General features: G+C 37.3%; 1 protein-coding gene and 1 long non-coding RNA gene across 2 annotated transcripts; both read left to right on the top strand.

Annotated features, from left to right (window-relative positions):
• The first annotated feature begins 4,161 nt into the window (after positions 1-4,161).
• LOC132862748 (protein BTG1-like) lies at positions 4,162-5,633 on the top strand. The gene is made up of 2 exons (XM_060894964.1): positions 4,162-4,324; positions 5,309-5,633. The coding sequence occupies exons 1-2, from the start codon at positions 4,207-4,209 to the stop codon at positions 5,533-5,535; spliced, it is 345 nt and encodes a 114-aa protein (XP_060750947.1). The 5' UTR covers positions 4,162-4,206; the 3' UTR covers positions 5,536-5,633.
• A 7,857-nt stretch (positions 5,634-13,490) lies between these two features.
• On the top strand, positions 13,491-14,285 carry LOC132862749 (uncharacterized). Its single transcript, XR_009650047.1, has 3 exons — positions 13,491-13,704; positions 14,060-14,128; positions 14,218-14,285. It is a non-coding gene; the product is annotated as an uncharacterized LOC132862749 (long non-coding RNA).
• Positions 14,286-15,529: the final 1,244 nt, after the last annotated feature.

The following is a 15,529-nucleotide window of genomic DNA, read 5'->3' as shown; positions in this document are numbered from 1 at the left end:
AATAAAAGCAATTGTGTCTTACCATATATAGCATTTATTCTCTCAATTTGATTTTAGAGTACTTGGAAGGCAGAAGTAGTTTAAGTGGGGAGGAAATCAAGGTCGGACACATATGGGTTTTTTTAACAACTATTTTGTCAAGTTAAGATTAAAACTTGCATTTCTCACTGCTTTCTGTATGGTGTCGACAAATGACACCACATTGTCTTCAGCCACAAAGAGACCTGCAAAAAAAAACATTATCATCAGAGCTGAGGAAGAAAGAAATATAGAGAAATATCCATTACATATATAAAGTAAATAAATGAAGCAATAAAAAGACTGAAACAAAAACCACCTTGTGTTTCGGTGAAAGTGATATAGCTTTCTGTTCCCATCGGCGGAAACTCATGGTATCTTAAGTATGTAACCTAGTGAGCCAGCATTAATGATTCAATGTTAGAGATTTAAGCACTTATGTACGTCGCTCTGGATAAGGGCGTCTGCCAAATGCTGTAAATGTAAATTTGATTTTATAGGACTGCACAGTAGCTCAGTGTTTAGCACTACTACTTCACAAGACATGCATCTTAGCTTATAAAGCACGCCACTGAGCATTAATTCTCAGCAAACCGACCCTGGGTAATTAAAGTTTAATATTATTGAAAACCAACCTAATAACAGCAGGCTCGTGGCAAAGGCAACACGATGGATGACCAACAGCCTCCTTTGCGATAAGGCATTGTAGGTGGTATGATCTTGCCTCTTTCGAGCGCTCTGAGGCTTTCTACTGCTGAAAAGACCATGATGAAGCAGTGCTTCTTTGAGGCTCAGCAGAAAGACATGATGCCAAAATATTTGAGAGCCTCTCCATATTTTTCTCTGTAAAGAAAATACAAAATAAAGCTGTAAAGGACGATTTAGATGAGGACCAATTAAAAGTCAACTGATCAATATTTTGATCAATATCAATATCAATATTTTGGTAACGGATTCTGATATAATGTTTAATTGTCTAATGTCTGGCATAATGTTTACTGTTTATTACTATTATAAAGATAAGCGAGTGAAGTAAGTGTGGGGTATTTTGAACCTTTTATATTATTACACACAAATGCCTGACAAGAGTTTGCATTTTGCAGTGCCTTCTGCTGCCCTCACCATAACACCTCCTGACATCAAGCAACAGCCACCAGTCAATGGTAAATTGTTAATGTGTAATTACATTATAATTCTGCTTATATATTTGGACTTTTCTCTCATTTACTATGGTACTAATCTTATTTTCTATTATGATTTTGTATCTTTTCCTTCTTTTGACACCAGACGTGACAGCTTAGAACTTGGCCCTTCCCAAAGAGCTGATGGTTTCTTGTACCGGAACAATCAGCTTCCACACAATCTAAGAGACCGGTTTCAACTGCAGGTGTGCTTAGTGTCAGATTTGTTAGCAATTTGTCATGTTCACCTACCTTTACTGTTTAGCATCTAAAATCATATTTATAATCTCACTTCTTATCGTCGCTGTCAGGCGGAAACCTCGTATCTCCAAAACCGTTATTTTTCAGGAAATTAAAAAAAAAAGCGTACCTTATCTGCAATGCACAGGGTTTAGTCCGCGTTGCAGTGGATTGTCTTGCGCTAAATTCCTGTCCTCAGACGAGCACCAGAACTAGCGGGGGTCAAGATTTTTTTTTCTTTGAGCCCAGTGTTTTGAAGACATTTACCTCAGAAGACGTGTTGATTCATTGCGACTCTTCTTGAGGAGAAATATGCCGCGAAGCTCTCCCGTGGAGTGAGGAAGAGGTGGACAGTTGAAGTGTCCAATGGAGTTATGAGATTTGAACTCAAGCTATTTTCAAGACTTTAGATTGGTTAATAACTTAAAAATAACAGACCCATGTGGGGACTGACCAATAGCATTGATATGTGAAAAAATATGAAATTGACCAAATTTGGACATACGAGGTTTCCGCCCGACAGCGACGTTATACAAATAATTGCTTATAGAGGAATAATGCTCTGTTTTGCAAAGATGGTAAGGTTGTATTTCAGATGACTCGACTTGACATATTGAAAACATTGTGTTGTGCTGAATCTGTTCTAATTTTAGAATGGATTGTTTATCCATCGTTTTATTTTTTTAGAACGTCTTTCATCTTCAGATAAACTTGGCATCACATGGTAAGATTGGATATATGCACTTATCTGAGTCATTAATGTAGTTGTTTTCTTTGTTTATTGTCCCACTTTTGAATGTATTTTTAATTACTATTTGTCTTCCCAGACTCATTAATCTCTGCCCTTGGCTCTTCAGTGTGCAGCCCTCCTCCTCACCTAGACACCTAAAAGTAAGAAAGATTACTTTGTGTCTTTGTTATGGGGAAAGAGTGACTGCCATAGTCAAGGTCTGTAGCTATAATTGGAAAATCATTCTTTTGTCTTTTTATTACAGCCATTTCTAGAGGCCCTCCTCCACAAACTCTTGACTATGATTACAATGCACCCTGCAGTTATGCATCCACCAGCACATGCTCAAACTACACCCTTGACTCCTGAGAGCTTAGAGAAAATTGTTGAGGGCATCATGGAGAGGCAACAACAGCAGCAGCAGCAGCAGCAGCAGCAGAAGCAACAGCCAGAGCAGAGAAAGCGGACAAAGACGTGTCTTGCCTGTGGACAGCCAAAGTCTCGCTATGAGAATGATGGCTCCTTCGTCCACTTTTTTTTAATCAACAAGGCCCTGTCAGATATTTCTACTGCTCTACAAAGGTCTTTAAAGCTTACAGTGGTGAAGGACTAACAAACCCCAGAATGGCATTTCAAGACTTTATAGAAACCGAGTTCTTTCAAAGAGAGCTTGCATCCACAAAGAAACGGGTGGAGGAGAAAAGACAGCAAAAGTTTAAGAGGTCTGAAGCACACCGTGTTGGACGCCTGTGTAGGTTTTGTAAGATGGAACCAAAGCAGGGCCCAAACAGTCCACACCTACATACAGACTTCCCTGGAATTGCTGGTAAATATATTTACTGTCCTTCAAAAGTAGATCCTTTTTACTTTAATCCTTTTTCCATTTACCAGCATCAAAAGAAATGACCTGGAAGGAGTTTCAGAAGTCTGCATGTTATGAGATGGAAAGACAGAGATGGGTGGCGGAAAGAAGAAAACAAAAATAAATGTTGTAAATGTCCTTTCACATGCAGCATTATGTAAACTTTTGTAAATATATTTTCTCTTTATTTTAATGTGTATTAATATAATTAGTCTTTAATGTTGCATTAGTATGTATATATGTGCAGTCTTAGGTGTGTTTTTTATGTAGTGTTTTACTCATTTAAAGTGTTTAGAATGCCAAATAAACATAAAGATTTACACTGATTTCTTTGATGTAGTGTGTCTTACTTCACCGAATTCGTTATACAGTATATTATTCAGAAATGTGTTTATTTATATATTTATATATATATATTTATATATATATATATATATATATATATATATATATATATATATATATATATATATATATATATATATATATATATATATATATAATGTGTGGTGTGTTTATAGTTCACAAAGTAGTGTGCAAAATATGTTTTTTAAAGTTGCAGCATTTTTTTCAAAGTTGCACCGAGTGGGATTCGAACCGAGGTCTACACAAACATTTCAATTAATAAAAAATTGACCGTGACGTACATTTAGCGCCTGGGAGAGCAGCAAAAATGCTTCAATTTGATTGGCTGGCACTCTGTTCCAACTATACACGTCATGCCTCCGCGTGGGAGACGGAAATAGAGAGAAAAATGTACAACACTTAGAAAAACGTGTGATTTTTGTTCATGTACGTGGCTTTGTAGTTTTACTCGGTTTACACTTCATTAGTTTTAAATGTTGATTTAAATGTAAACACTGGCTACGTCATGAGAGTCTTCAAGACTAAAGACGAATCTAGTTTGTTGACGTTTGAACTCTTTGCACTGTGACAACCAGAATGTTTATTTACAAAAAGCAGAAACATTGCGCGCACTTGATAAAATCGCAGAGCTGGAAATTAGTGTATACTCACTGCTATCTGAATACAAGTCACCTAAGAAGACATTTCTTCAGGTAAGTCTTTCATCCTGAACAGTAACAGACGGATTTCCTGACTGTAGCTCGAATCCATCGTGTTTCTAATCCATCGCTCTTTTTACAGGAGTCATCAATATTAAAGCAGCCGAAAACATGAAGACAGAAGTCTCTACGGCTACTGACTTCGTTACCAGTCTGGTCAGGATGACTGGCCTTCTTACTGAAGATCGTCTTCATCACTTTAGCTTTTCCCTGCAGAAGACGCTACTTGGTACGAGGAGTTTCAATACTCATTACAGCTTGTTTTTTCCTCTAGAGATTCACATTTCTACAGATAGTTTGATCAGACTTTTATTGATGAGATAAATGCGTTGTTATACTTACAAAATTACTTATGGCTATTTGGCTTCCTAAAGGTCTACATTGTGCCTGATCTGAAAGGGAAACCAATTTAAACCAAAACAGAACAAACTGGGAATTTCTAATCTGCTGTAGGCCTCCATATACAAGTACAACTATTTCAGTCAGGACCACTTTGTCAAATGAGAATTTATTAGATGATTATACATACAGTTACTGTTGGCGGTATGGGTCTGTTCTGGGCAAAAATCCACACACCCATCTGTGCACATGCATGGACAGAGTGGGAGAGCAGCAACTAGAAAATAGAATAGACCCGTATAACAGCAGAACCATTCATCATGCATAGTATTAGATAAGCTCACCTACATGTTTTGGAAAAAACAATTAATGAAGTAAATAAATAAATAAATAAATGGGGGGGGGGGGGGGGGGGAGAGATACGTGAAGATTTATAACGTAAACTGGTACAACGGACAACGGGTTCCGGCTAGGTGGAGTCGGGGTTGGAAGAGGGAGTTTAAATCACAGCAGCAGCGATGCGCTAGAAAGCGGCTCAATGAATGGGAATTTAAAGTGTCTGATAATATGGACGTAGTAACCGGATTGGTGCGCGTTATGAACAGATGATTAACAGCTGATGAATGCTTGACGATGTGGCCTGCCTGAATTAACGCAATGCTTGATGTATAACATATACAAATATAGGTTTTTAAAGAAAATTGATGAGTACTATAGCTATAATTCACTTAGTCTAGTCCCTGATCCTGGACCTGGGCGGTAGTAGAGTGAGGACTGCTTGCAGTCTGCTTGTGGGTGGTGAGGGCATCGTGACAGAAAATAGAAAACAGTATTGATGATCCTTTCTTACCATGCTTTGCCTCTTTTCTTTCAGATTACTATGAGAAACACTGGTTTCTCCAAGACCCTTGCAGAGGGTCCAGCTACAGGTGCTTGCGGATAAACCACAAAATGGACCCTTTGATAAACAAAGCTGCCCGGGCTGTTGGCATTACAAAGGAGGAACTTTTTGTCTTGCTTCCATGCAAGCTGACAGTGTGGGTGGACCCGCACGAAGTGTCTTATCGCATCGGTGAAAATGGATCCAGTTGTGTCCTTTAGGAGTTCTTATCACCTGCCATAGACACTGCAAAAGTTCAAGAAGCCAGTTGTAATGAAAAACGAAGAACTTCTGAGTGCTTCAGTATGATGAAGTTATTTTCATGTGGATGCTACCAGTTTTTTCTCTAACAATATATAAAATCATCAGTTAATGTGTTTAATGTTAATTTAAGAACTTTCAGCATGATGAAGTGATTTTCATAACATTTTCTACCATTTTTTCATACTATTTTTTCCTAACAATATATAAAATCATCAATTAATGTGTTGGTGTTTTTTTCGTAGCAGCTGCAGTAGTCAAATATCTTATTCAGGGGACGTGACACAAATCTGTACAGTTCCTCAATTTTAACTTTGTTAATTGTGAATTGGGGTTAAGCTTGACCAGTTGGTATGTTACATAATGGGCTGCTTTCCACTCCTTAATATACTTTTGTCAACTTCACATTTACCAGCTCCCACTCAGTCACCTTTTTAAAGGTCATTCCAGTAATTTATCTCAAGTAAATAATGATAACGATTGATAATTGATAATGAATGCCCTGGTATCACAGGGGAATGTAGTAGCTTAGTGGATAAGGAGTTTGATTGCCAATCAGAAGGTTGTGGGTTCATATCCCCGGTCCAGCAAGCTACCACTTCTGGGCCCATGAGCAAGGATGTTAACACTTAATTGTTCATTTGTATAAAATGAGATAAAAATGTAAGTCGCTCTGGAAAAGATCGTCTGCTAAAAGGCTGTATGTATTCATATTAGGAGCCTACAGCTCATATTTAGGCATTAATAGCGTGCTGACAAATCTAATAGGAAATAAATAAATAAATAAATATTTATTAATTTTTTTCCTACTACTTTCTTTAAAGGTTCAGCAGTAGAGAAAAAAGAAGCAGGTGATTTATAGATAAACACATACATCAATATTAATATTTAAGTTTTAAAAGTATTTAAGATAAAGTCATTGATATCCCCTTAGATCGTCCCACTTGCTTGCTGTGATCTGAAGGTAAATATTTCTCAGGAAAAGCTTGTCTATTTGATGTTTCAACTTGTAGCATAAGTATTTTTAATTCCAGAAACTCCGAAAGCTGGCATACTCTTTACCTTAGTGACAATACATTGGAGGCCATTCCTCCACTTCCTGAGAGCCTGCATGTTGTGCATCTCCATGTCTATTCATTACTTAAATATATATAATCATGCCTAGTCAGCACTTGGCAGTAATATAAATATTTAACTAATTTTTATAAAAAACAAATTTCAATACTGGGATAATAATACGTTATGGGATAATATGTTTTTTCAACTTACCATTCTCAAACTGACTGTGGGTGAACAGTACATACCATAGAAATGTAAGGCAAAATGATTGATTTCAAATGAATTCATTATGCATTATACTTAATGTATCTTGCTTGATGCTTTCATCTACAATATGGTCTTAAATGTATTAGCAAATGTGAAATGTATTTATTTAATTATGTATTTATTTTCTTGGCTCTTGACTTGACTTTATTTCTGTTGAGATTAGATTGTACTTCTCTGTTAGATACTATCTGAGAAGGTGTAACTGATCTTTTATTATATATAGTATACTCTTAACAGTATTTGATGTTGAGAGAAACACACCACTTTCATAAAAACTATTACTCTACGTATCAACATTAGTTTATTTATTGTTTTTTAATTTTTTGTCTTATACCAAATTGATTGCTTTACACACAGTTACATCTGCATTTTTGCATATGAAATATTTAGAAATGTAGGCTAATTATTTTACTGATTTATTTAACCGTATTATTGAAAGGTCATAATAAAAAAATGGTTAGATGCACAGAGGAGGATAAAGCCATTTGGGGATTTTCATGACATCTCCAAAGGTGCTCACACTGGACACAAATGTTCAGGTTAATCTTTTCATTTATATCATAGATTAGATTTTTTTTGTTTAATAAAATGTCATATTTGTAATTAAAATACATATAATCAAGGCATGGGCGGAATAAATAATGTTTATCTTGAATAAGCAAATATAAATGTACAGTAAACAGTTTATTAATGAATGCAATAAATCCAAATCCTTTTTGTTCTAGTACATTGTCTTTGCTTTACCCTAAAATACACTTGTCCCCCCATAATAAACATGCTTGTACCAAGGTACACAACACAGTCAAAATCTTCAAGCCTCATCTCATTCCTGTAGCTTGTCTTACTATACACACCTTCAGTTTTTATCACATTGAATCTGCTGCCACTCAGAGGCCAATAATTGCCTGGCCAAAGAAATGGCTCCAGCAATAAATAAAACAAGGTTTCCATCACTGAAGTTTAAGGGCTTTGATCTAAAGAAATTGTAGAAAAAAAATTTACATGTAGTATTTTCTAGAAATGATAAATGAACCCCATTGAACACAAATTCATCCCAGTCTACACAACATGAAGGACGGAGAGAGAGAGAGAGTCTGTGTGTGTGTGTGTGTGTGTGTGTGTGTGTGTGTGTGTGTGTGTGTGCACGCAAATGTACTTTTAATGCACTTAATACTTGCAAATATTAGGACGGTGGTCATAATGTTATGTCTAATGTTATGCTATACATATCTTCTTCTACTTTTGGCATTTCCCATTAGGGGTCATCACAGCGAATCATCAGTCCATCATATATATATATGTGTGTGTGTGTGTGTGTGTGTGTGTGTGTGTGTGTGTCTGTGTGTGTGTAAGAGAGGGAGAGAGAAAGAGAAACAATATATAATGCTAAAAAAGAAAAAAATTTTTTGTAGTTTCACAAACTACAAAAAATGTTGCAATCTTAACAGTTTCTCTAATATCACACACTACTGTGTGTGTAAATGGTTAGCAGAAATGGTTTGGTGAGGTGTTGAAACCAAGTGAAGTTGGGAGAAGTAAAATGTTTCTTTAATTTTTACCATGTTTACTTGATTTCACATATAATGTCCAGCCATTTCTCCAGTCAGTTGAAAAACCTCAGACCCAAATCGCTGTCATGGACAGTAAGAAGAAAGCCAATATCAAAGAAAACAGGCACATACTCAAGTCTGTAGCAGAGAGTGTACTAAACTGTGGTCGCCAGTGCATTGCACTTAGAGGTACATCTGAGAAGCAGAATTCTACTGGCAATCCTGGAAACTTTTTGGCCCTGATGAAACTACTTGCAAACCATGATGAGAAGCTGAAGCAGCACATGGAACGGCCAAAGCTCAGAAATGCCACCTACCTCTCGCCGCAAACCCAAAATCAGATGATTGACGTGATAGGAAAGCAAATAATTCAGGCCCAGATTGTGGACAAGATCAAAAATGCACAGATCTATACAGTCATGGCTGATGAGGTGACATCCCATATGTAGAGCTGATGCCATTGTGTGTAAGGTTTGTGGACAAAGACCTAAATATCAGGGAGGAATTGCTGGAGATTTGCTCTCTGCCACGAATCACAGGCAGCCACATTGCAACTGCAATTAAGGATGCGCTGAGTCACCTCAACATAGAGATTGGTGATTGCAGAGGCCAGGGGTATGATGGTGCCAGCAACATGAGCAGTGAAAATGTTGGTGTCCAGGCTCTGATCAAGAAGGACGCACCTAAAGCAGTGTACATGCACTGTAATGGGCATTGCCTGAACCTTGTCATTGCACGCTCCTGTGCTCTTCCAGTTGTGCGCAACATGATTGACAAGTTGAATCTACCATCATATTCTTCACCTACAGCCCAAAGAGAGAACAACTACTCATGGAGGTTGTACACAAGGATGCACACTCTATGGGACAGAGGAAACCACTGATTGACATATGTCGCACAAGATGGGCAGAAAGACATGACGCATACAGCTACTTTTATAGTGCCTTCATCTTTATTGTTAAGGCTCTAGAAGTCATCGCACTTGGTCTCCATAAAGAAGATTACAGCCAAGATGTCACCACTGGATGGCAGGGCAAGTACAAAGCAGAGGCCTGTCTCTTGACTATAAAATAGTCTCTTGTCTGGGCTCCAAAACTTCGGTTTCATACTGACCTCCCTCACCATCTATCAAGTCTTGTCCCACCTTACAGGCATCACAGTTGTAATGAGGAGTCGTAGGGCTGATGATCCATTTGCAGCTTTAATGATAATCGTGGTCAAACAGGCAAGGTCAGGGCAGGCAAACACAATAACGAAGAGCAGGCAGAAATCGCAACCAGGAAAACAGGCAGAAGGTCAGGACAGGCAGCAAACAATCGAGAAACCAGAAACAGAATCAGAAACCGGAACTGGGAACACACAAAGAAACGCTCAGACTGATCGCTAACGCAAATCGAGACTTCGCAAATGGGGTCAACTTCAAGTTCGCTTAAATAGCATGGGAAATTGGCTACAGCTGGCGGCGTAATTGGTCCCGGTGCGGGGGTTGTGGGAATTGCAGTCCGGAAGCGACTAGTACTCCGGAGACACTTCTCTATGTTGGTGCTCGGGAGGCGAGGCAGGTGCTCCAACCGTGACAACAGTGAAGTTGCAAAAAAACTCAGCTGACATTGTGGAGGCATTTAGCATGGTAGATGAGGTCAAGAATATCTACAAGGAGCTACGTGAGACCATTGAGGATGACTTTAACCAGATCTACAAGCAAGCCATCAGTATGGCTGCTCAGGTCGATGTTGAGCCTACCAATCAACCACGTGTTGCTGGAAGGCTGACACAGAGATAAAATGTACCTGCTGAAACTGTGAAGGACTACGATCATCGCAACATGGCTATACCTTTCCTAGACCATGTCATCTTGGAGTTTGAATCCAGATACAGTCCTCTATCTGTAACCGCATCAAGGCTCCTGGGTCTAATTCCGTCTATACAGTGCAACTCAGGTGTGACAGTGGACATTTCTGAAGTAGTCCAACTTTACTAAGATGACTTACCTTCACCAGAGCTGATTGACCAGGAACTGAAACGCTAGACACTGAAGTGGCAAAACAAGCCATCAGAACAAAGGCCAACTTCATGTGCTGAGGCAATCAAACAATGTGATGCGCTAATCTACCCAAACATCTTCAAGCTTCTCAAAATAGCTTGTACTCTGCCAGTCACCTCATGTGAATGTGAACGGTCGGCCAGCACTCTCCGGAGACTGAACACATTCATGCGTAGCAGCATAGGAGAGGACTGCTTGTCATCCCTGGCCCTCATCCATACACACTATGACATGGCAGTCAACCTGGATGAAGCTATTGAACATATTCTCCAAACTGCACCCAAGAAGACTGGAACTGACCAGTGTACTAAATCCATAAGTGTCAAGACAAATACAGCAACAAGCAAAGAGGCATTGACAGAGAGTCAAGAAATGATGATGAAAATAATTATTATTAATACTTCAGTAAAGTTCATTAAATATATTCTGTTGTTAGTGTGGTCTTTAAACTTATGAACTGTGTATGGACTGACAAATGTGGTACATGAGGAAGCAATTTGACAACAATGCAGTAAATAATTTAGGTGCATCAAAAAGCATGCTCGTTATGATACCAGCAGACAAGCTAATCCAGCACAAATTAGTGCATAAAAGGTCACCAAAATGAAGTATTTGAACCTTATATCTTACAGTTTTGGATACAAGAAATTTTGAATTTGTGTCATTTTTGTGGCACACACGCGTGTGCCCGAGCGCACGCGCACACATACACACATACACACACACACACACACACACACACACACACACACAGGTAACCAGGGTAATGTTAACTGTAAATGGTTGAGTTATTGTGGGGACATGGGGCATGTATTAATTTTAAAGTGTTTATACATTTTGCCCTAAATGTTTTTTGTTCCTGCAGTTATGTGTATTTTCATATTTAAATTTACTGTATCAAAATAACTTAAATCATTATTTAATATAATGTCTGGTAGATGTTTGTGTCTTGTGGCATAGGTTAACAGCATCTACCAAAAATGCTGCTTGCAACCCAATATGCACATCATGTTTGATTTACTTCCAACAGTTGGGTTAATCCAAGATCTAATTGCTTCCTTAGTGCAATTGAAGGAGTGTTTTTCTGTAAAATGCCCATCCCTAGATGTTAGCAATCAATAGAATCCATCTGGTGACATTTAATGTGTGTAATTATCAGAGATGGGGGACTCGAGTCATATGACTTGACTCGAGTCAGACTTAAGTCGCAAATTTGAGACTTGAGACTTGCTTGACAAATATTAAAAAAAGACTCGACTTGATTTTGACTTGACATTCATGACTTGAGACTTGACTCGGACTTGAGTTAAATGACTTGAAATAACTTGTTTTTCGTTTTTGTTTCATCTTTTTTATCTATTTTGTTTTTAAATCTGTTTTTAAACGCACGCAAGAGCGTAATCTAGCCACGTGACGCAGCAGGCAAGCAGAGGGAGCGCGCGCACTAACTAATAAACCTTAACAGTCGTGACGAAACATGGAAGGCGCCACACCAAAAATAATTAAGTATCGGGTACTTTAATTTAGGTATTTAATTTAGGTACCGGGATTTTGTGCAAGATGAGAAGAGAAGAACAGCAAAATGCGACCACATCGCTCACAATTGAATTACAAAGTTCTATCAAATTAATTTTTTTGCAAGCGCAATGTAGTGTAAATGTTTGGTCACTGTTTATGTGGAAATGTCAGCTTTTTTGCAATAGCACTTATAATTGGTCTTCAGTGTTAGGCTTTGAGTGAAAAGCATATGGACCGTTTATGGGGATACACATTATATATAAAAAACATAAATATAAAAATAAAAAACTTCGGAGTTGCAAGCAGAGCCATATTCTTGTCTCGCATGCACACGCACACACATTCAATTTAAAGGGATAGTTGACCCAAAAATAAAAAAATTCTTTTATCCAAAAGATTCATGAGCAACATTCACTTCCATAGTATTCTTTTTTCCCACTATGGAAGTGAATGGGGCTCATAAATGGTTTGGTCCTCAAAATATCTACATGTGTGTTCATCAAAACAAAGAAATTTATTCAGGTTTGTAACATCACGAGGATGAGAAAAAGATAACAGAATTTTCATTTTTAGGTGAACTATCCCTTTAATTAATAAATTACACTCACTCCAATCATCTCTCTCTCTCTCTCTCTCTCTCTCTCTTTAATTCACTTCAAGGTTTGTGGGATTCAATAATTTACGTTTTTAGATTGACGTGATTGATTGTTGTTGTTATTCTGTTGTTAAAAAGGAAGGATCTAATTTAAGGATGTGTTCATGTCCCATTAAAAGGGAATGCCTGTTCAAAAATGCAATTTGGTTGCATAGAAACCATTGTACTTTTTTATATATACTGTATACTTTTCCATGGTCTTCTGCCATGTTTGAGGCATATTGAAACTTTTCATGCTTTTATGTTGTCCTTATTTCAGTTACATTTACATCTTATTCTTTGTAGTTTTGATTTTTATTCATTTTTAGATTTTTATTGTATTTACAACTCACCTGTATGTGGACACCTTTTAAAAATAAATGCATATAATCATTTTTGTTTCAAATAAAACTCTCATAGTCCGTAAATACTGTAGATTTAACTTTGTTTAATATATACATTTAGTTAAATTATCAAACATCTGTATGACTTGCCAGTGACTTGCTTGACTCAAGCTACGACTTGACTTGCTTGACATAAAGCAGTGACTTGACTTGACTTGACTTGACACACAAAAATTGACTCGGACTTGCTTGAGACTTGAAGGTTAAGACTTGAGACTTACTTGTGACTTGCACATGTGTGACTTACTCCCACCTCTGGTAATTATTGTTTAGGTAACCTTGTTCATTGGAGGATTTTTAATCAAACCAGGACTCCTCATTACAAATTGCAGTAGCAATAGTATCAATGTCTGTATTTTTTATTTAACAATCAAGCCAAATGCTGATATCTGTAAATTCTTTTTATTGTAATGTTGTTAATAAGTATTATTATAAGTGTTTTAAATTGATGAGCATGTCTTAGTGCATTGTAAGCAGTGTAAGTACATATTATTGTAGTTATAGGGCACATATATCTATGCAAAATATATGTTGTTCTCTTTAGGTATTTAAGCAGCCCTGGCCTGGAATAATGAGGACTGTGTACAGGAACCACCAGAGATTTGAGACTACCTACTTTAGGAAATTTCCTGGATTTTATGTAACTGGAGATGGTATTAATGAACATTAGCACTTAGCATTACACATTGAACATTGGCACTAGCACTGACTAGGTGGTGTTTTGGTCAGTGTGGATGTGAACAGTTCCACTGAATTGAATATTAGTGAAAATATCTTGTGATTGCAAGTGACATGTCATTCTGAGAATGCCTGGACTACTTGGAGTGTTTTAGGGCATTACTTGCTCTCCCTTTATTTCCAATATTAAGTCTATAGGAATTTGCAAATATAGCAAACTCTTGTTTTATGAAGAACTTTCATTTTGTTATGATTAAATGCTCACTTGAACTCATCAAATATTCCACAACTATTTTGTGCACTTTTCACGTTCATATTTTATGCGTTCAGGTTGCCGCAGGGATAAGGATGGGTACTACTGGATCACTGGCAGAATTGATGACATGCTTAAAGTTTCCGGTAAGATCACATTTTCTTTGCTGGTTTTCTTTTTTCTTTTTGTTGTTTTGTAAAATAATAGCATAAAAATTGTATTAAACTTTTTTCAGGTCATTTATTGAGCACTGCAGAGGTGGAATCTGCTTTGATGGAGCATGAGGCAGTTGCGGAGGCAGCTATGACCTTGCATGGCATTTCTGAAAAGTACCTTAGCTTTGACCAGAACACGGCTTTGTTGGATAATTTAAATTAAAAGGCAAACTGAAGAAAACGTTTGTGCAGGAAATACAATACACATCCATTATAAAACCAGCTATATTTTGTGAGGTACTGATATCTGTTTCTTAGTCTAAACCTTTGAAGTCATTTTAAAGACAGTGATACATCCAACTTTTTGAAATTTGTTTAAATTGACATGCTATGCCCTTTTTTACAGTGAGAGAGAAGATTGGTGCCATAGCTACACCTGATTACATACAGAATGCACCTGGACTTCCCAAAACCAGATCAGGTACCAGAATAACTCTTCAGGCTACGTGTGTGTCTCTGTGTGTCTCTGTGTGTGTCTCTGTGTGTGTGTGTGTGTGTGTGTGTGTCTCTCTGTGCATGTGTCTCTGTGTTTGTCTGTGTGTGTGTGTCTCTGTGTGTGTGTGTGTGTGTGTGTGTGTGTGTGTGTTAAACGTAGATAATGTTCTGTTGATTGAGCTTCTCTGTATTGTCCACAGGTAAAATCATGCAACGTGTGCTAAGAAAGATAGCATCTAACCAACAGGATTTAGGGACTTGCTACAATTTCTAAGAATTAAATCTCTAAGAATTGAAAAGAGTGTTTTTACTGGACCTGTTTGTATATTTGTTCAGGATTATTTAATTCTAACCTTTTTTCCTCAGTACATGATTTTTTTCCTATTAAGTACATCTCTGATTGTATTTTTGTTATTTTATTATGTGACGATATTTTAAGCACACAGAATTGAGTACTATCAAAACACTCAGCTCAATGAGGGGAAGTGCCTCACGTGTATTTTGGTCACGTCACATGACACTGACCCTTATGTCCACTCGCCTCCAAAAAGCACCGGCATTTGCGAATACTTGCACCGTCAAAGCCAACTTCAAAGTTCGTCATGATGAACTTTACAAATCTAGTTTAGATTGGGTTTGGTTATTGTGACTATTTGTGGTAATATTGTTACAAAGAGTCCTAGGTAAATGATTGATTTATGTTCTCTTACCAGAAAAAAAAAACTGATTAATGTACTTTTGTCTTGTTATTGTCTATTTCCCTTTTCTGTTTTAAGCAATATTTTTCAATCAACACATTTTAAGATTTAATTAAATTGTGGCTGAAATATACACTGGTGTGAGTAAAATAAAATGTCCATTTCCCATTTTGTCTTTCTGTTATTGCATTTAGTTGTG

This window comes from Tachysurus vachellii, chromosome 19 (genome assembly GCF_030014155.1).
Source record: "Tachysurus vachellii isolate PV-2020 chromosome 19, HZAU_Pvac_v1, whole genome shotgun sequence".
Classification (NCBI taxonomy): domain Eukaryota; kingdom Metazoa; phylum Chordata; class Actinopteri; order Siluriformes; family Bagridae; genus Tachysurus; species Tachysurus vachellii.
This window is presented reverse-complemented; position numbering and strand designations above follow the sequence as displayed.

Bases quoted from the DNA above. Each gene is read 5' to 3' on its own strand.
- LOC132862748 (XM_060894964.1), top strand. From the start codon at position 4,207: ATGAAGACAGAAGTCTCTACGGCTACTGACTTCGTTACCAGTCTGGTC. The intron at 4,325-5,308 runs GTACGAGGAGTT...CTTTTCTTTCAG, and splicing joins CCTGCAGAAGACGCTACTTG to ATTACTATGAGAAACACTGG.